Source organism: Helicoverpa zea, chromosome 19 (assembly GCF_022581195.2).
Source record: "Helicoverpa zea isolate HzStark_Cry1AcR chromosome 19, ilHelZeax1.1, whole genome shotgun sequence".
NCBI classification, from domain to species: Eukaryota; Metazoa; Arthropoda; class Insecta; order Lepidoptera; family Noctuidae; genus Helicoverpa; species Helicoverpa zea.
Genome location: NC_061470.1, coordinates 5,542,367 through 5,569,001, shown reverse-complemented (window position 1 = coordinate 5,569,001; position 26,635 = coordinate 5,542,367). Strand labels below are relative to the sequence as shown.

Sequence of the window (26,635 nt, the reverse complement as noted above, 5' to 3'; positions counted from 1 at the left end):
GGGTAAGATTTCTATGGCGCCCTCCAACTGCAATTCAAACCCATACGAAAAACAGAGACATTATGTAGTTACCGATTGCGCGAGCGAAGCAAGCGCGATTTTTTTTTTATAGTTAACAAGTCAAAGCAAAAATTATGTAAAATGTAGCCCAATCGTACATAAGTTATTGCTGGTTGGTGAATGCAAAAACACGGGAACATAGCTTCTGATTGCGCGAGCGAAGCGAGCGTGATAATGTTATATTTTAGAACGCAAAAGAAAAATTAATTAAAATGTAGCCCAAACGTACATTACTCTTTGTTGGTGTTGGCGCCTATGTATTAAAATTTTCTGACTTAAATTAGTACAGTAAATAAGAAAGTTCATATGGAAACTAGAAGTTACTTTCTTATTAATAAAAGGACTTAAAAACGACGCTACCTTTTTGCTAGGGTAGACTAAAAAAATTTAAAAAATAAAAACAACTGTAAAGTGAAGCAAACCCGAAAATGTTTGAGTTTTGGATCACTAAAAATCTTAAACATATATAATAAAAGGTAACTGTGAAGTGAAGAAGCCGCGAGCGAAGGGAGCGCGAATTATTTTGAGTAATGGGACATTAAAAGTAGCTATATGTGATAAAAAATCCAAGTGGAAAGTAAAGAAACCGCGAGTGTAGCGAGCGCGAAAATTTTTGAGTTTTGTCCCAAAACTCAAAAATTTTCGCGCTCGCTATAAAAGTAGTGTTTGTTTAATTCGAGAATTTCTCGAATTTAACGCGGAATTAAACAAAAATTAAAAGAAACCGTGACTGGATCGACAGTCAGCTGTATGTGTTTGTTTCTTCGGTGCTCCAACTTTCCGAGCTTGAGCAATCTTTTAATTCATATTAGTTGATGTTCACAAGTTGTTGTTGTTGAGAGTAAATAAAAATACAAATGATCCCCCAGGCCTCTACACAACGCCCCCATTTTCTTTCTGGGTCTCTTAACGCCCCCCTTGAGACCTGCAGCGCCCACAAGGGGGCGTTATCGCCCACTTTGGGAAAGACTGCCCTACATATATCCCTTGGTCATGACATCACGCGTTAAACGGCTGGACCGATTAAGCTGAATATTAGCTTAGACCCGGGAGAAGAACATAGCATAGTTTTTCTCACCATCCGGCTTCAGGACGCGGGTAAAACGTCGGGCGGAAGCTAGTTTAAAAAAAAAACAGTATATTTATGTTGGAAAATTGTATATTAATAAACATGAAATAGGAGCAAATTATCAATATTTTATCAGTCTAAATAAATATTTTAAGAATCATTCTTCAGCATATTTTCCATTGATGGTAATATTTTTTGTTTCTTACATATAACCGTTCGCCATCATAAAATAGAATTAAAATTAACACATCAAGGAACTACCTACAGATTTGATCACAAAATATTTCAATGTTTATAAGATCATAATTTGTACAAATAGCACATCACATTGCGTGGTTAAGGAATATAATTTCACAAACTTTTGTCATACACAATACTGTTGACACAACTTAGCTGAGACCTACTTGATCCTGTCTAGGGCTTCGGGTCTGAAAAGGCCTAAACTTCACAAACATCCCTTCAGCTCTAAAGCTTTTTCCAATCCCCACGCATTTAGAACAAGTTGTACCTAGTAGGTAATTGTAAATTTACTATCTATTACGTATTTAAATTCCGTTTCATTCTGTATTTATTAGGAAAATACTATAATAAAGTTAACCTAATATTACAACAAAATGGCTGCCTTACCAAAATGGCGACTGTAAAGATTGATTTTGTTATTAGGATTGTTCTTTTCACCAACCAATCAGTTTTTATTCATGTCTAGATTGATATAATTGTATAGGACAGGACAGATATCGATAAAAAACATTATTTACCTACAGTCGAGATCTGATTTCGTAACCAATTGGTGCTGCCATATTCTATAAAAAAATCTCCCACGAAAATCTCCAATAACAGAATTAATCTTTATTTAAAAAAAGATCAGAAATCTGACACAGTAGCGTAGATCCAGGGCAAGAATTTGGCTAAGTCTGTGAATATGACGTAGTGTGTGGGGTCACAACGGTACTCGTTCTGCCTCGCCACAGACAATGAGACGAGGCCGCGGAGGTACCAGATGCCGTTCTGACGGAACACCATGCCGCCGCCGCTGTCACCGTTGCAGACTGACGTACCTTTAAATATAGAATGGAAAATTAGTTATTTTTGGATGATCAAGCAGATAAGTTATTTTTTTGAGGTGGTAATTGAGGTACACCTGTGTGGACTTGGTTTCTCACAAGTTCCAATGCCATGCTCGATGGAGCTAAATCACTCTTTGATTATAAAGCTGTTAATAAAATGTACATAGGTACGTATCCAGGGTAATTATTTACATACGTATCGTTTCGACGAACCTTGATGTTATTTTTATTGCTAAGTCTAGTAGTAGTAGTAGTAGTTTATTACCAGCTATTTATTATGCCAAGTACTTACCTAATTTTATCCCTAGTTATTGAAATTCTAGGTTTTCTGCCATGCATTAATAGGGATTGGTTAATTAGTATTTCTTAACTAAGTATAAGGTAGGTGCGGTGTCGTATTTAGTACGTATGCCGAACCATAGTTATACGTAACTAGACATTCATATCCACTACAGTAGAAGGTAGACATTATAAGAAGGAGCACGTTAATAGCTACCACCGATTTGTCGAAGTATAAAGGTAGGTTACACTACAGTTAAGAATCTACTTATTCATCATATCTATGAACGATAGGTAAAGTGATACCTACATAAGTAGCTACATATTAAAGAAAGCATGACTTAACTAGAAGGCATTGTTAGGCAGTTTATGTGCAAATTAAAAGAAATATTAAATAAGCGGAAAGTGCTTAAGCGTTTGTGCTACCGTTACCTAGTTAGCTTATTATGAAACAAACTAAACATACTTTCCCTAACGCCGGTTTTTTCATTGTAGAGTCCTGGAAGCAACAAGCAATTAATTACGCTAATTCTAAATACTTTTAACTGTAATAAATTATTATTTATACACTAACTACTTAAACCATAATTAAGACATAGTTATTTACGAATTTATCAGGATTTTAAAATGATAGGTATATGGGAATCAAGAAAATATAAACGGATGGGCACTTATGGGCAGCAGGTTTCGAGTCTAAACCATATGACCTGGCTAAGCAGATAAAGATGAAGGGCCTATTATGATGCAAACAGAATTAGGTATAGGTTGTAGGATGAAAATAATATAAATAGCAGACAGAAAAGTTTCAGGTACCTAGGTAGGTATGCGAGGTAATAAGCACAAATCGCCCTAGTAAAATTGGTAATATGAAATAAACGCTATCGAATGAGATAGCTAAATTATACATATGGATAGGAAACTATAAGTAAGTTGGCACCTAATACATCAAAATTATCTTTGCAAAAAATTAACATTATTTCCATTCACACTTATTACATTCAATTTAAATAGAAACTCAAAACAGCAAATCTACAAAAACACATCGAATAAGTATTTAAAGATATACTACCCGACTTCATTAAACAAGTCCTCGGACACAGAACCATATTCACAAGAAGGGACAATTATACAAAAAATCCTTTTCACTAAAAAGTTTCAATAACCGCTCACCATCTCTATAACCGGCGCAGTAAGTGTAGTCCGAGGTGAAGCGCACGAAGAACTCGCTGTATGACCTGATGCAGGTCTCCTGGCTAACTACAGGCATCTCCACCAGGCTTAGCTCTTCAGTCGCCACGCCTGTGTCGTCGAAACCCCAGCCTACCACCTAGAAATGGAGATTGTTTTATGTAGGATTCTAGGATTTAAAAAGATTAAGTAGTAATTCAGTAGTATTAGTTTCAATTCTGTAAGTGTATATCCTACCTATTGTTAGTAGTCACAATATCGAAAAATGTTTAGGTTATAGGTATAAATTATTTATCTGAATTATGAAAAACTTATCCTTAATTTTCCTAGCCAGATGGTTGCTAAATGTTAAATCGCGTTTTTATAATAATTTAACGATCATAATCGTTAAGTTTAGCAATCGACTCTACAAACAGAACAAGTTTTTCTTTTAGCATTTACTTTCATCATTTCCGATGCGCTATACCTACATATTTACAAAATTAATTAATATACAATATTCTGAAAGGAAAACAAAAATCTGCAAGGCAGTTCATTCATAATTAAATACTTGCTTGCATAATTAAATAATGCTTTATTAACAACTCAACAATTATTTACACGTCGTCTTTCAGCTAATTAAGAGAAAGAACGTTAATTGAACGTTCTGCAGCAAAGCGTCGGATAATTACGGTGTTCCGACAAAACTGCAGTTGCAGCGAGTTGGCAGAATGGACTGCGCCTTTGCCCGCTTCGTAGGTACTGTAAAGTTGCTAATTGAACGACTGAACTATAGATCTGTTTGCTGTTTTACTTTTAATCTGTGGTTGTATTTGACGTCAATTAAGATTTTGTTTTCTCTTCCATTTTGCGTTTATTTCCCGTTATTTTCCGTTTTGTAGAAACCATACGAATAGACGGATTATTTTTCTACATAACGAGAAGAAAAAACTAAAAAATAAACAGAAGCTTAACTCCATCGAAGCTAGTAAAAGTAGATATTTGCAAAACATTCGATTTTGATCATGTTAAAAATATAAGTAGGTACCAATAAATACATACCGAACCCTTCTTTCCAATGACGTTCTTCAGCGCGATTTCATTGTCAGGCCACAGACAAGCTGGTCGGATCCAGTCGGAATACTGCACCGGCTCTCTGAGCTCCAGGATGGCAACATCACGACTGAATGTCGTCGCGTTGTAGTCTGGGTGCACTGTTATTTTTCCTACCTGGAAAATTGGAGTAAATCAAGTGTTAATATAGATTTTTTGCGAAAGGCCTGATACACGTGTTACCTTATGATGAATAAAGAAAGCACATACACTAGGTTTTTTCTTTGGCACGAAAACGTCTTAACCAATTTCGATAAAGAACATTTGTTTATTTTATGAAGTGAAGTTGTTCAGGGTTGTGTAGGGTGTGGATAAACCGAAAAAGGGTAGATAGATAAATCTCCATGTTAAAATCATAAAAATTGGTTCAAAACAAACAAACGCCCACAATCATATTTATATTATTTTGGATTGACCTATGAACATTTTACGTCTCCTATTACGCAAAGTCCAAAAGGTACAACCCAACATTAAATGCAGCCAACTGTTTCCTACACACAAGCTAGAAATACGAGCTTTTAGCTGGCCTGTATAAATAAATATTCAAGTCAGGATGGACGTAAACCCGGTACATACGGGGGTTACTAATTGTCACTAATATGACATTCGGACCGCACCGACGTCAGACGTTCTGTTTGTAAACCGTGGACAACAAAATGACTAGCGGAGATGTCATAACATAAAGTCTCCTAAGTAATTACCGCGCCAAAATGCGGCTGTTAGGGGACAAGGACGTTACTAGCTCCACCCTTACACGCCTTCATTTTCAAAATAAAACCACGGCGCAATCAAGACAAATCTTAGACAGATTGGTATTGATTTGACAGGGATTCCGAATATCCCGTTAGTTTTAGTAACTGATCATGCCTACCGTACGTTGCTTTGATCTAAAAGAAGGCGCCAGACCTTATGGCACCTTCGCTATCTTTCCTTCCTCCGTGGAAATGACTGCTCATTTTTAGTCATTTCATTTTTAACCGTAGTGTGTTCACTTTTAGTCATTTTGTTTCATTTAAAAGTGGTATGAGTTATGAGTACCTTCCTTGTTAACCGTGTAAAGTCTGAATGTCTGGCTTCGTTTCGAAAAATGCTTTGTGTACTCTTTTTCGTGCTGTCAAATGTGGATGTTGCTTTATAATATATGTTTCATGCTTTTAATCATAAAAGAACTTTTTCGAATTTAACAACAATTACAGACATAATTTTTGTAATTTATCTTTAGACTAGCCGCGGTTTCACCCGCGTCCCGAGTCCCGAGGAAACCATTGGTCGTACCGGGATGAAATAGAGCCTATATTCCAGCAATGAATTTTTAAAATCGGTTATAGGAATACTTTTCGATTGCATTTCGGGTCTTCGGGACCTAATAGATCTAACCAGCTCATCATTACGTTTACTCACACATTTCGTAGGTACGTAACAGCCATCCTGGTAATTAAGGTTCAGCTGACTGAAAGGGCAAGCTCAAATCGATCAGTTGTAAATTTAGCGATGGACACGAACAAACTTCTCGCCGCTGTTAATTAATCTTGACTTGCGAGCCTGTTTTGTAATTCAGCGTCTGATCAGACAAAGGGTTCTAATTTATTTTGGTATTAATGCTGTGGGGTTAATCCAATTGTGGTTGCGTGTTTATGTTGAAAATAAATAAATAGAAAAGTTTTGAAGGAACATTTTGATTTGTGAAAGCTGATGTGTGAACGTACGTAAATGTTTTATATTTATTTTACTATTATCATTCATGTATCATGTAATTGTCATTATTTTGCTGTAAATATAATTTGGTAAGTAGGTATTATGGGGAATTACGAATCATCATGATGCAATTGATTTCGATTGCTATAATTTTATGGCGCATATCATTTCTACACTTCACCATAGACACGCAGGAAAATATTCCCTTACATAAAAAAAAACCGATATCAAAGTCTTTAATAACCACTTTAGCGCGCAATAAAAAGCTTTTAATTAAAAGATTTTCATAGAAAAGGAAGCGGAAAGCGAATAGCTGAGCTGTAAAGATCTTCAAGTGGTTCAACGAACAAATAGTGCTATGAATGTTGAGTTCCAAGTTTAGAGAGCTCATTAGCGAGTCATAAAACTTTTGTAGTGGGATAGAGTTCGCTGATAGACTAAAGTTGTCTATGATAGTTGCTTTATCTATATTTTTTTGCCGGTTTTTGCTGTAAATTACGATTTTTGGTCCACAATACTTTTTTATATACCTACGATTCGGTCGCATCAGATGTAATTTGTAGGTTTTGTTTATTTGAAGCTCAAGTTAGGTATTGCTTATGTAACAATTTCCCAATTAATTATTATTTTGGTAACAACACAACTGTAGGTATCTACAGAAACACATGCCTAAACCATAAATCGTATGGTTACCTCTTTCTCAAACTCTTTAACAAAATGAAAGCTACTTACAAATCTAACTTGCACCCCTTCTACCGAAGTCCTCAAGTTATGTTTCCCCAAGTAGACCGTCAGGGTGTTCTGGTCTACCAGCCGCTGTGACTGCTTCCTGGTGACGCAGTGTGCTGCTGTGATTACGTGACGATGGGTCACTAGAGTACCACCGCAGATGTACTTGTTGTCCACAGTCTGGAAAGTCAGAATGGAATTTTCTGGGTAAGAATGGAATGGTCTCTTGGTAGGTTTTTATATTAGTTAGAGTTTGTATTAACTTCAGTGTTAAGAATGTTTAAAACGAGAATCAAGATTTTACAACCCAAAAAAGTTGGTCCTATAAAGTGGCAAGAAAGTGACACTAATAGGGCTAGTTTTGAAAGTCAGTTTTGCTTACATTAGCAGGCCTCCTTGACCCTGAAATTTTATAAAAATATTCCTTATCTCGTTTTAATAAGAACCACGATATGGTACTCTTACCTGAGTCTGGTATAATGCAATCTGCCAGGGCCATTGGCCTTCCAAAGTGGGTGTCCCATTGACCACCAGTGGTATTGGGTTTAACACCACTTTGCCGCACTGAGCCTGTGAAAATATTAAAAGTTACTTAGTTCTACCTATTGTTTTTTTTCTGTAAGTCATTAGTATTTTCTATGATGGTTTTTCTACGAATGTTGTGATTTTGTGGTCGGCCATTGTTAGTTAGTCATTGATATAGGTACCTATGTTCCAGATACATTTTTAATGAGTGGGTTTATCGCTAAATTGATTACAGCAAAAACGAAGCTATGCTATGCTTTCGATTATTTTTGTTTCTTAACAATCCTTTCGCATATTTTCTGAGCAAGCTACACAATACTTTTTATTTTTCTTCACTTTCCGGTACCATAAAACTGTAGTCCTATTAAAACAATTAAACCCTTTCAATAATTAGCGGTCACAATCAACAACCGCAAATCATCTTGATACGAATAAAATTAATTAGTAACAATTCATTTTCCATGACAATGAAATGATTGCACAATAATAATTTTGATAGGCACACAAACCACAGTGATTGTTGATTCTATCACGATGGCCGACCACAAAACGTTCGGTTAATTGGAAATATGTTACTCAAGATAGAAGATACATCGTGTAGTTATGCTTTAATGGGAACGATTGTAGATGTAATGCTATTAGAATATACTAGAAGGTACAACGTTAATATTAATTTGAAGTTGACGAAACTTAAAAGAACATATTAGATTTTGGATCTCATTAAGAAAATATGTAAAGATAGGTACCTGTTTCAAAGGTACAAAGCTCCATTTATCTATTGCGTCAATGACAATGTCCAAATATTATTTAGAAATAAGAAAGAAACCTCTTAATGTGTTTTAAGTTTCGCCAAAGGCATACTAGGTAGATAATGTAAATTAGCAATTATTTATATTTAAAGAAATCATTAAAGTTAATGGCCAAAATAGGTCATAGAGCATAGTAGCGGAAAGAAATAAAAATTACGGAATTCTACTACATTAGTCTACAAGAGTGTGTCTACTTTCTAAAAGTGCATGAGGGGAATATTTAAATATGCAACAAACTCTTGTTTCTCATCTCAGTGTAGATGAATGGAAACTTCTGGAAATATATAAAATGCTGTAAAAATCGTATCATGCGGAAGAAAAATAGCGAAGTTGCAATTCTGTATAGTTATCTGAAATCTTGCTGAAACTGATAGGTACCTAGTAGATATTCTAATTTTAAGAAGACCCAAAGAGGTCTTATTGCTTGTAAAACGCTTTAAAACTTTTTCGCGGGAACACTGATTTAAAAAACGTATTAAAAAATAAATTGTCTGAGTAGTATTGATGTCTGTTCACGATACGTTTGATAAAAAAAAAACATACAAAATATTTTTATAAAAAATTGCGTAAAATAAGAGCTCGATTTTATTTTAAGTCATTTTTTTATAAAAACGCCTGAAGAGTAATAATTTTTGATGCAACATAGTCTACCGTTTCAGGATTATGCGTAAACCATTGCCGATTCAGTGTAAATAATAAACAGACATGGAAAAAAATATTCAGAGGATTTTATTTGGTTTTATTTTTTAACTGGACGCAAAAGCACTATTTTGATTAAAATTTTATAGACTAGCTTCCACTCGTGGATTCACCTGAGTCCCGTGGGAACTACTTCTCGGAATAAAAATACATAGGCAAAATATTTTTTTATGGTAGCACTATAAAATCGATTGCTACAAATGTATTTATTGAAAAGATGCTAGAATTAGGAACAGCCTAGATACCTGATTTTGGACACTTAAGATATTTTATTCCTCCCTCAATCATTTAGGCCTTTAGGCCCAACTAACTTGGAGTCGGCTGTCTGTCTAACTAACCAGATGCAGCTGAGGTGTTTTATGCATTGGTTCCCTCTAATAGGTAGGTATACATTTATTTAGTTCGAATCTACGAGCTTTTAAAGTACCGAGGTGGTTCCTCGTTTACTCTTAACGAACTTTTAATATACCGGTGACATCGCTTTATTAATTTTGGCGTTTTCCGTCATTCAATTTTCCTGCTCGATTGATTTTAATAACGTTTTCCAAGAAACGTTCGCTTCTTTTTTGTTTTTTGAGTTTAAATAAAATAATATTGCATCTCTTTTCTGTTGGTATATGTATTGTTTACTTGTTTTTTGTATTTAGTAATAAAAATTAAAGCATAATAATTTTTGATTGGATAAATAGGAAATGCATTATTTGATAAATTCTCGTTCAATTGATTTACTAACTCAATAAAACACAACATAGTCATATTAACTACCCAATTAATAACACAAATAAACCAAAAATACCTACTTAACCAGTTTGCTATAATTATTAAATGTAGATTGAATAAAAACGGTCGGAACCTCTCGGCTTGTAAGGTCAGCCATACGTACATACATTGGTCACAGCCCAGTGAATATGGCTTAGGCTGTAATTTATATGTGAACATGTAAACAGAGGATCAAGACTATGATAAAACGTATTAAAATGATTTGATTACACGATTTTTTTTTAAATATATATTTTATTTTTTGTAATTGAGTTTTTAGGACATCCCACTCTGAATTTTTATTGACCCTATCATTATTTTTTCATCATCAATATTGCCTAGGAATAGGCACCAGTAGGCAGGGGGATGACTGTCAGAAAAAAGTCTCTTATTTATGTCAGGAATTCATATTCGAAATCGTATAAAATACATTTCAATAATGTTCCTTTCACTACTGACTAAAACCAAGATAATAATTTGCAATGTCCTTCAGTACTTTTACACTTACCGCCATTAAAAAGAACCAAATTCCAATTTCGTTTTCTAGAATACAAATTGCAATGCGGATACAAAACTTGTCCGCTTTGTTTTAATCTAGACATAAACAAAACGGAATGCTGGGAAAGCCTTTCACTATAAAACATATTTGAAGGTCAAATAATATTTACTCTACAATTATTGAAGTAAATAAAGGGTTTTTGGATTTACTTAGTTGTACCCGGATGTTTCCTCGTAGCTAAAACGAGAAATAATTTTGTTATGGTCTTCTAAGTGTTGGTGTTTACAATAACAGTTACGCTTATTTATGCTTAAAAGAATTCGTGTAAAAGTTTTTGCATTTAATTTACAGTTGGCATAATGTTGAATGCGGTATTTATTGTTACATGCTATTGCGATTATTTGTATTTAAGCAACTGCTTAAGTTTTCTCTTTTTATCTCAAAATACTTACAGGTTTCGTTTTATTTAGTTTGTAGTGTGTATATGTATAACTACAGTTAGTTAAAATAAATAAATAGGTAATAGCATAGTGTTGTAGTATGGCAACTACGTTTGAACAATAACCATTTTTATTATTAAAACAAGCAACTACTTAATATTTAGATTTTTTAATTGTTTGTTTTCGTTTGCACCGAACGAGTCTTCTAAGTCATTTTATTAATTGTGAAGGTGTCTGTTCCATTAAGTACAATAGGCGAGTATTTCGTAGATATAAATATTTTTGACCCTTCATTTATCTCATCACATCCGTTGTACCCAAATGAGGACACTAGACTTTGATAATGACATTTACCAACACTCGAGGTGACCCTTTGACATTTAAAATGGTGGACTTCGATATAATATGGACGAGATTTTTTGTAGGTTTTTTTTTTTACTTTTGGTTTACACGTTCTGCGTTGTGTGGATTTGTTTTTGAATATCCTGTACCTTTAAAAGTAAATTTTGGTTCAAAATGTATTTGTTCTAGATTTGCATTAATATTTCTAGATAGACAGATCTTGTTACGCATCACGTTTTTCTTGTGACCAGATGGTATTTCCAATTATTATTTTCTGTCTTGTATGTAATATTTTGCCACAAGACTAGTCATAAAAAGTCGGTAAGAAATGCATTTCATTTTTCTTTGACATACTTTAACAGCTTTACGAAAACTAATTTATGTAGATTGCAAAAAAAAACACATAGGTATTTGAAAAATCTATTCGAAATCTGTGTCATCAAATGGGGAAATATTATTAATAAAAACTTTCTAGACAAGTTGAATGGACACTATTCAACGTCATTCAACAAAAACATTAAAATTCCCAACACGACCAACTAGGCAACAACCAGTATGCAAATTATATAAATATAATTAATTTATATGTGGCAACAGATGTACTTAACTGCCGTCAAGGGATTCCCCGAAGACGATGTAATCAAACAAAAAAACCTTTGGTCTACCATAGAAGTATGACGAAAAAAACTTAAGTAGTTCTATTGAGAGTGTGATCATCATTTTCAAGTCAAGAATTTATCTGACCATCTACAGATTTCAATTTAGAGTTTGATTTAGCTTCATATGAGTTTAAATCTAAAAATCAGTTCTTTGTCTATCTGTATTCATGTCTTGACATTTGGAGTCAATTAATTGTTTTAATTAGATCATAAAACAACTGTTAACTTTGGGAAAGTAACATAAAAAATCATAGTTAACAAATTGTTTTTAAAAAAATTGACGCTCATGTCATCGGGGAACTTGGGCCTGCGTCACTCAACTGACTTTAAAAGTTCAGAAATTACAATTATAGCCCAAAGGCTCCAAACTGACTAAAAATAGACATCTTAGATTAATCGTCGTCTCGTTGCGTCGCTCAATTTCTTCAAAATTGAGAATCTTTTTCATATATTAATTTAACTTTGCTTACTTTTGTTTCTTTTAATAAGAGTAGTGACAGTCAATTAAAATATTATTCAGATTTTTTACTGTCAAATCCTGTTTATTTTTTAACGTAGGTAATATGAATGATGGATTGAATGTTCTTTTCTGTGTGAAAGGAAAGAAAGTAAAGCAGGAAATAAAGAGGGGCTCACCTGCCCACCAGGAGTTTTAGAGTTAGTACTATCTTGTGCTGGTAAAGTGATGAACGCTGGGCCTTCCCAGTAATCAGTGTCTCGCGATGTTGTACTGAAAATATACAAACAAATTAATGGTCTGTAGGCATCTTAAAAATTCATAAATATTGCTATTTAAAAAAATATATCTTTGATCATAAACAATGAACGAATAAGAAGGACTGGCTGATACTTTAACTAAGGAGCGGGAATTCTCGTCATCCAATCTCATTTTAGTAATGAAATGTTTTAGATATAAAATATGGTGGTTTTATTTTGATAATAAACAGCTGTTTTCCTTAATCGGACTGGTTGTGAAGATGAGCCTTATTTGATTGTCTAAAAGACCAGTAAGTAATCAACTCACTAAGGCTTAAAAACTTTTTGTCACGTAGAATTGCAATGGCCAAAGTTAAAACCCAAAGCTGAACACAAAATGTTTACTAGTACCTATTGTATACTTTTCTTAAATAAAGTATTTTAAAAGGTAAATAAAAAAAACATGAAATTGTAAATACTTGCCTTACGGGCTTCTTGGTAGACCAGCGGTCTGGTCTTAACGTGGTGAGGACAAAACCATTGCCAGGTCTGTCTAGGTCTTGTGACGGGTTGTCGTTGGGGCTAAAACAAGATTAATCATTAGATAGGTATGGGTTATTTTAATATTAAGATATCGGCTGTCGAGGCGTGCTTGTAAATCACAAAAGCTTGAAATGCATACTAGTATACTAGGGTCATATTGCAGTACCAAGTCGGTGCCGCATGGTAAAATATGTCTAAATAAAAAGAAGGATATCATATTTTTTCAATTGACATGCATCTTTGAAAAAAATACTAAATTGTCTGTTATTGCCATAGATGTAATATACTAAAACAAGATTGTGCACTCTCAAAATATATATTTACGAAAATGAACTCTATTCCAACGCAATAAGATACTAAATTGGTTGCATAATATACAGAGGCAAATCCGAGCCGAGAGGGATAGTTAAAACGGAGGCCGTTTGTCTCTTTCTAACACCTTGCCAGCATAAAAAAATGTTGTGATCAACAGTTTTGTTTTCCCAAAAAAACAATTGAATCACTTATATTTTTATCTTATTTTAATAATTATAAGTCAACAAATTAATAACAATCGCATTAATTTATTCGTATTAATTGTTAAAACATAAACAACATAATTTTTTATTTAGCTTTTTTTTTATTTTCTAACGGTAACCCTGAACATTCTTGGCGCGTAATCAGCATTTAAAATGTTGTTTATATTTTTTTTGTATTAAATCAATTTAAACTATTAAAATGGTGAAAAAGTGTTGCTTTTATACTTATGAAAGTGAATCCTATGGTGGTTGCAATATATCGTTCCACAGGTAAGCTAATAATAACATTTTCGGAAATCAAACAACTAGGGTGCCCATGAATTCTTGTTATGAGTCAAAATATGGGTACGTATATGGGTATGTACTATTGTTATAGCTTCCCAAAAAAATGTAGAAAGGTGATATAAATGGCTCAGCAGTCTATATGTGAAGCAAAAATACAAAAAAAAAACAGTCTGCACTTCGAATCTTCCTATTTTTATTACTGCTAATTCCCGCTAATTATTAAAAGCCTATATTAGTATTTTAAGGTCACAAACTGCGTAAGTTAAAACTTTATTACCAATCTGTGTTTCATAATCTTAGCAAACTCGGATTGGTCTCACATAGCTTAATCTCATAGTTACCCTATTAGAAAGGGACAGACGGCCTCCGTACTAACTGTTTCACTCGGCTCGTTTTTTGGTTAAAGGTGCGCAATCCTGTTTACTATATTATGTTTATGGTTATTGCAATACCACATTGCAAGGAATACTTCTAAAACATGTAATGTAGTATTCATACAATAAAGAAGCTTCCATTTTTATCAATAAATTATTATGACTTTGCATAGTACAAAGGAATATCAACGTTCAGGTAGCCATCTTTTTTTCGTTTTAATAATTAGAGGTCCGATGACGACAGCACTAATTAATATTTTTTCAACAAAGGGCGAATTAATGACCCGGCTTGCGGTACAATGTAATTTGTATGACAGTGGTAGATAACAGATGATATTAATGAACGTGGCAATCAATTGCTCATTACATCTCACTGACGTGTAGCCGCCATGATGGATTTATTTGAGCTGTGACGTCATTATTTCTGGGAATGCTCGTTATTTTTGTCTTTGGTTTATGAATACCTGTACTCTTTAGACACTATAATTTTCTACATAGGTCATGAGAGGAGGAGAGTAATTAGCTGCGTTTTGGGAAAAAATAAACAAATGCCTTACGATCCACATTTTATGTATATGGACTTAAATTACAAATGTTGTGAAATTCTAAAAATCTGTAACACTATGTGTATGAATGAGAAGATCAGAAAGCTGAATGTTTGGCCTCATAGGGTCAAACTATTAGTAGTAGTAAACATATTACGAAAGCAAGTTCTAGTGATAAGTATCGCTCATTGTGACAAACTGAATAGCTGGTTGGCGTTAAGCGTTCTCTATTCAATTCTAATGAAGGGTTTTTTTTGTCTATGTTGCGATATGTACGACTGATGGGTTATTTTGAGAAACCAACTGATTTTTAATGCATATTTTTTTACAGTTAACATAACTTACATATTAGCAGGAACAGCATTGTTGCTAGGTCTCTGAAATACTGGACTGGGAGACTCCCTAGGCGGAACTCTTACGGGCGTCGTGTTCAGATCAATCCCCATGTTAGGTCGTGTTGTAGGCCGTCTCACAGGCTCTTGTAAGTCAGGCCTATCATTGTCGACTGGCCTAGGCGTGTTCGCGTTACAGATCTCCCTCCCATTCAATCTAATGGCTTGAAGTCTTGGAGTCTTGTTGAGGGGGTTAAATTGCACGAAAAACCGCACGGCCACAGCTGGGCCAGGGCTGATTTGCATCTCAGCATTTTCAATTTTGAAGTCCTTATTATCCGTTGTTGAGACATCTCCTACCCAGTTCTGGAAATAATTAATAAAGTTACAATGGTAATTTTGGTGATATCTTGAATGTTTTATCAGCAACTGACATACTTATTGGTGCAGTTTTTTCGAAAATAAAAACTGGCAAGACCAGTTCATGTGTTTAAGGAAAACGATTCACTCGGTTTAACAAAAAAAGCCAAACATATGTTAGGTTGGTATGCCGATTAAAATGTATTTATAAAATGGTCGAAGTGTAGTGGAATATTTTCTTTATAAGCATTAGATAGAAACAAATATTCCAGTGTAGGTTTAATTGTCACAGAATCGTCACTGACATACTATAACCACAGAGAACATTCCACTAAATAAGAATTAGTCCAAATTATACCACGATATTTTTCTGCCATCTAGCATTTCTTGTGATGGTCAACAAGCAGGGTCTCACACTAGTGCAAACCACTTTTGTATTTTTTCAAATACTCAAGACATTTAACACATTTGAATTACGTAGCAGGTTTTTGAATAACTTACCGTCAGTTGCATAAAGCTCCACTAAAGTTAAAGCTTCTTTAAATATATTGCTTAGTCTTTCTTTGTCAACGAGATAAAAAGTGTCAGCAATAGACTTAATGAAGCTTTAACTTTATTGGACCTTTGAGCAACTGTCAGTTCAGCTCTTAAAGTCAGAAAAGAGAAACTTACCCCAAGTATATCAGCCTTATTATCCAGTACTATATTCAACCACAGCGAATGCAACGTGCTGTCAGTGGACAGGTTGACCACTCCGTACCACCTTCCCGGCTCCGACCCTGGTGGCTCGTACATGAACACGTTGGGACATGGCGAGATTGGGGTAGAGCCTTGAGAGTCCTGCTCGAAGGTGGGCACGGCTAGTAATGCTAGGACCGTGAGTGCTGTGATCTGAAACGGTAAAGGTGAGATGAGTTTGTACAGTTGTAAGAATTTTTGAGGTTCCGAATTTGGTTTAGGAAGAGCTCGTGCCATAGTTACAGAGCGCGTATCGATCGATCGATTATACGGTGCTGGTGGTTGGGCGGTCGGTGGAATTGCCTGGAAGCCGACCCAAACATAGTTAGGGAGAGGCTCGGTAGATAATGTTCAGAAGCTAGATGCTACTGACTTCATAATAAAACTCGAGGCATGTGCGTTTATGCGTGCGCGTTTATCAAGTGGCTGGCTTCGATTAGGCAAGGTTTTTGAACAATAATGGGATTTTATTTTTGCATATTTTTCTTTCAACCCTAGATTGTAATTTCTCTTAATCTTGATTTTCGGCGTAGGTATTGTATATTTTAATTTTGGGCACTGTTGCGGTTTTAGCGTGGCTGTAGAAATAAGAAACAACATCATCAATTCGAAAAAATATAACTCGTATTAATTAATTACGCTTAATTGACGCCTTTTAGTTTTAGTTTTTTTACTAAGATAGTTTTTTATCGTTGTGTGTATGGTTGTTTTAAATACCTCAAAATAGCTTTTTTCAAAAGACTTGATGAAGGAATTTTACCATGAAGTTTAAATTGATGATCACCATAGCTTAAGGCAAAAAATGGAGTTTAAAAATAGCTATAACATGTTGCTGTTGTTCAAGTTCTTCTGCCTAAGTGCGTTCACTTCGAGATATATTTAGAAAACAGGTTAACTTAGTCGATGAGGCAAACAGAACTTGCGATGTTACCTGCGTAGAGCTTAGGAATGAAGGTAATGGAAAAATATCGACTTATAGGGTACTTTTTGGTGTTTATATCTAAGCCGTTTTGTAGTGTATTCACTAAATTGATAAAGTTGTTTTTAGATGTTATTTTCAGGAAAGTTTCTTTTAAAGTGTTGCCAATATTGTGCATAAGTGGTAAGAGCAAATAATTGCCATGATCTTTGGTTGCTTTATGGGAATCAGTATTCCAGGTATTTATCTATAAAGCCTCTTAATCTATAAAGCGATGTAAGTACCAGTAATAGCAGTTACTTTCGAAACCTATTCTCGTGTACTAGAACTTTCAAGCAGTTTTTAACCTTATTTAACCCCCAAAAAGTCGAAAATCCAACGACAACTTATTCGATAGCAGTTTCCTATTTTTATTTTACGTAACGTCTTGAAGGACCAGTATGAATCAAAATAGACAATGAAATGTATCATGACTAGGTGAAAATGGACACTGGACAAACCTTTTTGTTCTTTTATTCAGAGAAAATAGGATCAAAGGATCAATTCTTCAAAATAAATGTGTCTTTGTTTTCGAACAATATTGAGTACATAGAAAAGGAAGATTTCTGAAGATGTAAAAATAATCCGCAATTTAAAGCCTTATGTAAAATGGTAAAACTTAAGTGGCCTTACTACAAAAACTTTAACCACTGTTTTACACTTGTCTAAAAAAAATGTGGCTCCAAAATGAACCATATGTCAACGTCATAATTTGACATTTTTTTAGACAAGTCTTAAACTGACGTTAAAAAGTTTTTGTGGTAAGACGGTTCATGTTTTATGCTGAGCCGCTAATTAAACGAACATTTTTTAGCTTTGATTCAACTTAAATATTTCAATATATTCAAACTTAAGTAACCGCAACTAGGGCCTCATCAAAAAAACTCATCATCATCATCTCCCGAGCCTTTTCCAAACTATGTTGGGGCCGGCTTCCAGTCCAACAGGATGCAGCTGAGTACCATACTGATGATGATGATGTCCTCCTAGCCGATTATCGGCTACGGCGGCTGTTCTGATGTAAGGAGATTAGCCAACTGCGCAGGACATATTATAGTGAACAAGCATTTGCGCAGACACAGGTGCACTCCCTATTCCTTCACTCTCATAGCCCGATGGGACGGCAATCCGACACGACCGGAGAGAGATCAGGCGCAGGACCGACATTTACGTGCTCTCCGATGCACGGGTGTATCAATCACCAACTTCCAGGCTCCGGGCTGCTTTGTGAAAGTCTTCTAAAACCCACAAAGCGATTTCGGCCCGACTCGGGAATCGAACCCGAGACCTCGTGCTCATCAGCCGCACTTGCGACAACTAGACCAACGAGGCAGTTTAAAACAGTACCATACTACCATAGTAGGCAGTCGCTCCTTGTATACTGGTATACCAGTATACCAGTATACAAGGAGCGACTGCCTACCTTACCTCCTCAACCCAGTTATCTGGGCAACCCAATAGCCCTTGGTTAGACTGGTGTCAGACTTACTGGCTTCTGACTATGTTTATGTTTCTAATATACCAAACTATGTTTATGCTATAATTATACTAAAACAATGTACCTAATATTATTTTAATTTTAAAGCAAACTGATTATTTTTTCTTTTATAAGCAGAGATTATATCATTCCTTAGCAAAGATTACAAATACATTCTTATAAATAAAACGTTAACATATTGCCTAAGAGGTTAGCATAATGACGTATTGCGTAATTTGCAATTTTATGTAATACCATAGGCTTGATGACGGATATAATACTTTAAGTATAGTGTTCATGAATAATGGAATAAGCCTTGTATCGTAAATCGTTGTAAAATGCCTTGCGGGATAACGGCTAGTTTTAATAAAGTGATAATATAAATCATATCAAAAATCATTTATTCAAACTTGGCTGCAAGACAGCACTTTTTGAACGTCAGGAATTTACATAAGACAGCCCACCCTTCACCACCTACGTGTTTTTGAAAATATTGGTCTCGGACACGCTGGAATGGTTTTTCCTTAACGATTAGTCAATGTCTTTACACTACAAACTACAACCCTTACGCCTTAAATCCGCTACAAACCACTCAATTATGTAATGTAACAACAGAATGAGCAATTAGAGATCCTATCAGACTTACCAGAACAGGAAATTGCTTAATTAGCCGAAAACAATTTGCTACAAAATACCCCTATTATGTACCTATGTACGGAGTGTAACCCTTTAAACTGGCTTGCGTAAGAAATGGGAGTCATGCGCGTGTAAGGGTTAAGTAACGCTTACACGAATATGTTTTTGGTGATTTAGGGTAGATTTCAATATTCTATCTATCTTTTGACTTGTTTACTAGAGATAGGAATTTAGACATTATCCGTCTTACCACAAAAACTTTTAAACGTCAGTTTATGCCTTGTCTAAAAAAATGTCAAATTATGACGTTGACATACGGTTCATTTTGCAGCCAAAATTTTATTAGACAAGTGTAAAACAGGGGTTAAAGTTTTTGTAGTAAGGCCATACTTGTATAGGGCTAATATCAAAATCCTAGTACACTTCACTACCCCGATCGTTTTTTGGTGCAGTTGACAGTTCCTGCCAGCCAGTACAAACAATTACGGTACTTTCCATTGAAAACTGATAGCTATCAATTGCACAAAACATTCGGTTATAAGCAAAGTTGATAGAATATTGGAGACGGCCGTTCATATTGGAGTAACCAAATCAAGAGTAAAAGGTCATAAAACTTTCAAAAGGTTCTTCATTCAGCATAAAAGTGCATTGAACTAGATTTTTGTGAAGTGTTGTTTTATTGTTCACGATGGCACATAATTATAATTAATTCATTAAAAACTGTGTTTAAGCATCAGAAACGAGAATAGAATGTATATAAATATGTCCTGAGAAGCTTTGTTATTGAATTTTTGTTGTTAAACAATCGTATAAGTTTTTACGAAGTTTGAATAAATTAATACTCACCAGTTTGTTTCGCTTCTAATTCTTTCATAAGATAGTGAATATTATGTGGAAAGATGTACTATTATATGGCCATCAATAGCAGATTACAATGGAGTTAATTAAAAATCAAAAATCAATATATTTCATAGATTTCAATGACAAAGATCAATTAACAGATAACTAATTGGATGGTACAATACTGATGATAAAAAATATGTTGTTTTTAAATAAGGTTTGAGTTTGTCTACTTATTATACCTAAAGTTCTTGTAATGTCACGTACTCAAGAACTTAATTTATTTACAAACAAAATGGGATATTTCGAAGTATAACATAATAAAAACTTATCAGTTATTGTTTACTGAAAATAATTGTTGTTTTCGAATAGAATATCACTGGAAATGTGACTTTCCGTTTTTACTTATTGATAAGACGTTTTTGTTTTGGTAATATTTACATTATTTTGTTTTTATTGATGCATACCTCTTGTAAGATCATTATTTTAACGTGGGAACTAGTTTACGCAACGGGATAAAACTATAAATGGCTATTTTAAAACTGAAAGAATTTGTCAAATTGGACCAGTTGATTATGAGCAATTTCAACCGAACAAGCGAACTCTTTATAAGACTACAAATGAGTAGATTCTTGAGGTACTACTCAGAATTAACTTTTATTCGAAGTTTTTGGTTCACTAGTACCTACTATTATAGCAAAAGGCAAGCTTGTGAGTTTGTTTGTAGCAGATCAGTAAGATAGCTAATAAACGCTTAGGCATTTTCCCAGAATTTGTGCCTGCACATTAAAAGGCATTTGCAGAATTTGTACATATTTATAGATAACCTACGTATATACGCATCAATATGTATGAGAAATACATAGAAAACCAGTAACGAGTATCTTGTACTTAGTAATCATAATAAAAATCTTGATATCTCCTGCATAAGGCAACCGGTTTTCATAATAAGTTATTTCAAGCCAGACCTCCGTATAACGGTAAACGTAAGGGTTCAGTGTATTGCATTGCTTTTGAAAAATTGCATCTGGTACTTTTATAAATTCTATATATCTGGATGTAACTTGTACGGGCAACATACGGGTTTATCTGAATTAATAAAAATTTAAGAAATATTTTCACTTGATAAGAATATTTTATAGAATAAATAAAAATAATATAAAAGAGGCTGATAGTATATTCCAGTAAGGGCTGATTTTTCAACCATCAGTTAACTTCTATCTGAGGAATAAATATGGCGGTTTGACATATTTTCCATATAAAAGCTGTCAAAACGTTAAAAATATTCCTCAGATAGGAGTTATCTGGCGATTGAAAAATCAGCCCTAAAATAAAAGTATGTCTGAACCAATTAATAAATGATTCTTGAGATTATTATTATTACGAGAATAATACGGATTACAATGGATTCAAAGAACTCTGTGTATACAAAGTACATAGTTGAAATATTGCCAATGTCCGTCATTTTGTATGAACGGCCGAGCCCTTAGAAGGGCTCAGTAGTTCCGTAGCGTTTCGTAGCCATATTTCGTAGCAAAATTACGGTGTTGTAGGTAAAGCTTTTGGGAAGCAGGCAGGTATTATAAATCGAGGTAAGTATAAAACTATTTGATCCGTTTTTAAATCACTGTAGTAACATATTTTTACGCAGTACATTTTTTGTATAATGTACTACGTAAATGTTTTTGTACTCGTATTGCGTGAATTGACTTTAAACCTTTTTTGTGTCCAATATTACATACATTGGCCTAAAGTAATAAGCCAGTAAGATATTCCATATCCAACAAATAAGTTCCCAAAACAAAGTTTGACTTGCTCCAACAAAACAAAATTACTTGTTTATACCAAAAAGTATTTAACATCCAAACCGCCAAGTTATTGGTCTAATCGTGGAGGAAAAACAACAATTCTGAGAACTTGTAATAACGTCTTATAATTATGAGGATAACACGTTATTGCTTATACGATTGTCATGCTTCAAAGTTATTTGATTAATGAGAGTCGCCACGTGGATGTTTGCTTTTTGTGCTAAGTACATATAGTAAGAAGAATATCTATCTAAAGATACTTCTACACTAATATCATAAACAGGAAACATTTGTTTGTTTGTTTGTTTGTACCTCAAAGGCTCCACAACTACCTACTGCACCCATTTAAAAATTCTTTCACTGACGGAAATCTGTACTATTTCTTGAGTAACATAGGATACATTTTATCCGGCTACGGGCAAAGTAGTTCCCAAGGGACAAAGCAGAAATAGTGGGCGTAAGTAAGTTACAAAAAAAAAAAACGATTACTGGTCATATCAAACTAAACATTGCAAATTTTCTTAAGAAACAGTGGATCCTATACATTCCTATTGGTTTTTAGGTAGAACATGGCTAACGGTTCTACTTAACATAAACCAATTTTTCCATGTAACACAGGGAATGCTCACCTAACCACGAACACAAGACGTGACGCATAATTTGTGTTTGTTTATAAAAATGTTGTATGTAACAAAGATCAACTAAACTATTCCCGAGTAACATACCTAGGCTATATTTTATCACGGTAAGGGAAGAAGTTTCTACGGGACGCGACGAAAAACAGGGGAAGCAGCTAGCATTATGCAGGTGATACTTTATAAGATAAAAGTTATATGAACCTGGCAGGGGACAGCTTAAAGAAGTTGGACAGCTATGTACTTTGTACCTAGGTATTTACATAGGATATATACAAAGGTATGATCAACCTAATTATTTAACAAGTCATTTACCTGGCAGACGTGACGCAGTGGTGCGTCATGGGAACCACATGCAAGTGACGCGTAGGATGCAAAGATCATAAGCACAAATATGTATTTGTTGGTTAACTATTTCCTATTTGATTGTTTTAGCGAGCTTAGGAAGAGTGTGTATTTAGTAAGGCTGTAGGTATTTACGAACTAGACATACTTCAGGTTCCACCTGTGTGTTGAAGAACTTCTAAGCGCACTTATAATAAACATAATGTATGTCCTTATCAGGCTATAGAATATCTATAGTGCCAAACATTTAATTTGGTTTGGAAGTATTGGTGTGAAACACCCCAAAACGCGCGATACACAATATATTAGTAAAAAATCCCTTGTCAGTTCACAAAAATTGTTTCGTAAACAACGTTGATCATTACGTTCCTGTTACTGTTACAGCCTTTTTGTCGTCCCACTGCTGGGCACAGGCCTCCTCTCACACGGAGACGGATTACGTTCCTATCTATGTATCATTCATACTTATGTGCCTCAATGTAATTTGTATTTGCCAAAGGTATGATCGAATAGGTCAATTTTTTATCATTAATAGCAAAGAACGATTCGGAGAAGCTGCATAATGATGTCAAGAGAGATGTTACAGAACAACTTAAGTAATACAAGTTTATGTTTTTAAAAACGATAATTTTCCTACTATTTAAAATTCTGAGAAACTAACTTAAGTTTATGAAGTCCTGAACTAATCTGTTTCTGACATTAAGTTAGTGATTTTCTAAGATAATTGTATCTATAATTGTAATTGTATAGGAAGGAACTAAAGCAGAATTATCTTTTACTCGTAAACACTACTCGGCCGGAATATAAGCCATCTTGACCCAAAACCGAGCATTTTCTGAGTGCCCTTTATAAATCCTTGTTACGCGGTGAGCAGCGAATTAAAATCTTTTCCTCAATCCTTCTTAGGGGTGATAAGTAGCCGATACAATAGGCTGGCGAGTTCCAAACTTAAATATGGTCTGACCGTTTCTTGGTGCAGTTGACAGTCAAGCCAGTCAGTCCAAAAATGATATTTTCCCTTGAAAATTGACAGAAGTCTACTGCACTAAAAGTCGGTAACACCACAACACACTAGGGAGTTTGTTGCGCCACTTCTTCCGAGCAAGAACACATAGGAAGTGGTGAAGGGTGGGCGTTTTGAGGACTGTCTTTTGTGAATTTTGACGATCAAAATGTGCTGTTTTGCAGCCAATTTTGAATAAAAAAATAAAACAAGAAAAACATGTGTTTTTTGACTTACTAAATAAGAATTAAATTGTTTATGGTTTCTGCGGTTTGATAGCACGTTGATTTTGTTCTTCGTTTTTAATGATGGCAAATAAAGTTTTGATTGGAGATTCAAAAATATTATTGTGGTTTCCTAAAATTAAGTTTTAATTCGTGAGTCGAGCTATTATAATTGTGTGGTTGATCTTAAGTGGAATAAAAAATGGAGATCTATAAGAAACGTGTTGTATCTTACTTTTTGTAGGCAGCGTCCGATTTTATGTAAATATCATATCAACATTTGTTGTTTATGAATTCATATTTATTTATGATTATGAGTAACATTCAATTGTCTGTATCAATATACTGGCGAGCAATGGCTGTTCCCAATATTCTATACCAATATCTGTTTTACTTACTAAAGATAGACAGCCTTACTTATAAAAATCAACTAATCATCTTCTAATCATTGTTTTAAATAATTACTACTTAAAGCCTTAAGTAGTGATTAAATTATTTTGACCTATAAACGTTGCTTAAGCATGTCTTAAGTAATGAACAGATAATGACATAAAAACATACTAATTTCTCAACACTACCGGAATGTTAGTAGCTTAAAAAAATATTTGTCATGAAAACGTGTGAGGCTACTTAATTTGACAGCTCATTTAAGACATTGCTAAGAAAATGATTTATTTCAGCCACGTTTATAAGTAAGATTTTTTCTTAAACACCCCTTAAGTATAACTTATTATTTAATTCACGTTTATAAGTAAGACTGAGAATTTTTACTTTGGCCCCATACAAGTGATGTTAAATTTCTATCTCTAGTCAGCAAAATAACAGATATGTAGATAGAAGTCGTGGTGGTCTAGTGAGTAAATAACCAACCTCGTGTATAGGTAAGGGTGTGGGTTCGATTCCAGATCAGGCAAGTACCAATGCAACTTTTCTAAGTTTGTATGTACTTTCTAAGTATATCTTGGACAACAATGGCTAGGAAAACATTTTGAGGAAACGAAACCTGGACTATATAGTCTGAAATCACCAACCCGCATTGAGCAAGCGTGGTGATTAATGCTCAATCCTTCTCCGTGTGAGAGGAGGTCTGTGCCCAGCAGTGGGACGATGAAAAGGCTTTAACAGTAACAGTGACAACAGATAGAATATTGGGAACAGCTGTAAGTGGTTCTTCGTATTAATACTGGTTTCCTTTCTAGGTAACTCAAAACAAAGTTTCTAAGACTTTCCAGCGAGTATTCCTAGTTACAAGTTTATTTATACTTTAGTGCGTTAAGGAAAGACTTGAATCTGAACTAGTCAGTAAGTGTCTGCACTATAAAACTTGTTTTGGTTTTTAGTTTTTGTTTATCATGTGCTGTGTCTAAGTTTAAGTATTCTGTACCAAGTCTATTTTCATAGTTGCTCGGTGAGTAGTGGTTATAAATTATTTGATACTGGTCCACTATGATATTCAATTTTGGAAACTTACAACTTTGGTAGTTTCATAGTTAAGTTTAAAGAAAACAGATAAATTAAGTTAGACAGCGATTGTTATTGACAAAGGTCTATTAAAAGTTTTGAATTATACATATGTTCTGTGTTTAAATCCTGCCTTCGTCATACAAATTATAATACAGTTACCGTTTTGGGCGCAGACATCTTTCAAAAAATTTGAAGCATGTCTTTGGTTTCGTGAAAGTAAGTAGGTAGGTATCTTCTTTGGTAACAAACTCTTTGGAGAGGAATTCTGAAAATCTTCAGTAAACCAGGCTCGGATTAAATAATAAAAAGGCTACCTCCATCGTCTCACAAACCGGTCCACCACCATTTTGATCACAACACGACTGACATTCGTTGAACACTTAAAAACTTCCTTTACGTTTTAATTACACATACAAACATAATTGCACAATTATTAATAACACAACACTGTTATTCTTAATCACCATTCTTACCATTTTCAAAGGAATTTTCCCGTTGCTTAAAGAAACTACTATTTGTGGGAGTTCACACACACAAAAAAAAGTTTTTTTTTTTAAATCGAAAGGCGACGAGCGCCTACCGCGGCGGAGTCTGTAAGAATGACAAAAGAAAATCATAGCAATATCTTAGAGGTCAAGTTTACGATAGCCAGGGGAAAGAGACGGAGGATTTTGACCTAAGAACAGAGCGAGACGACTAAATGTTGATTGGTTTGCCGTTTAGTGAGGGTGCGCACACGCAAACCTGTTGGCAATGATCGTCAAAACGGTGGGGTTCAATTAAATGCAGTATGTATGTATATAATGTAATATTATGGGTAAATAAAATATTTTATATCAAAATTATGAAGGAAATATAGGCATAATGGCGATGAGAGAACTATAGCTATGTGATTCATCTATGCGGAAATTATTTACATAAACACATGTTTGTGTGCTCGTGG

The 26,635-nt window shown here is 34.4% G+C and overlaps 1 protein-coding gene across 4 annotated transcripts; it reads right to left on the bottom strand.

The window, feature by feature from the left end:
* Positions 1–1,201: 1,201 nt before the first annotated feature.
* LOC124639582 (transmembrane protease serine 9-like) lies at positions 1,202–26,288 on the bottom strand. 4 transcript variants are annotated; one of them, XM_047177015.1, is made up of 11 exons: positions 26,166–26,288; positions 16,237–16,455; positions 15,218–15,570; positions 13,091–13,189; positions 12,548–12,641; positions 7,645–7,749; positions 7,183–7,359; positions 4,705–4,872; positions 3,646–3,802; positions 2,942–2,974; positions 1,202–2,187 (listed from the first exon to the last, which is right to left on the bottom strand). In XM_047177015.1, exons 1-11 carry the CDS (start codon positions 26,166–26,168, stop codon positions 1,994–1,996), a joined length of 1,602 nt encoding a protein of 533 aa, XP_047032971.1. In that variant the 5' UTR covers positions 26,169–26,288; the 3' UTR covers positions 1,202–1,993. The 4 variants fall into 4 exon arrangements, with proteins under 4 accessions (XP_047032971.1, XP_047032972.1, XP_047032973.1 ...); XM_047177016.1 differs by lacking the exon at positions 2,942–2,974 and having other exon boundaries at positions 26,166–26,287; XM_047177017.1 differs by lacking the exon at positions 12,548–12,641 and having other exon boundaries at positions 13,096–13,189; positions 26,166–26,287.
* Positions 26,289–26,635: the final 347 nt, after the last annotated feature.

Excerpts from the sequence above, each read along its gene's own strand:
- LOC124639582 (XM_047177015.1), bottom strand. Across the intron at positions 15,571-16,236 it reads ATAAGGCTGATATACTTGGG|AACTGGGTAGGAGATGTCTC; the intron begins GTAAGTTTCTCT and ends AATTATTTCCAG. Across the intron at positions 3,803-4,704 it reads TCATTGGAAAGAAGGGTTCG|GTGGTAGGCTGGGGTTTCGA; the intron begins GTATGTATTTAT and ends CTCCATTTCTAG.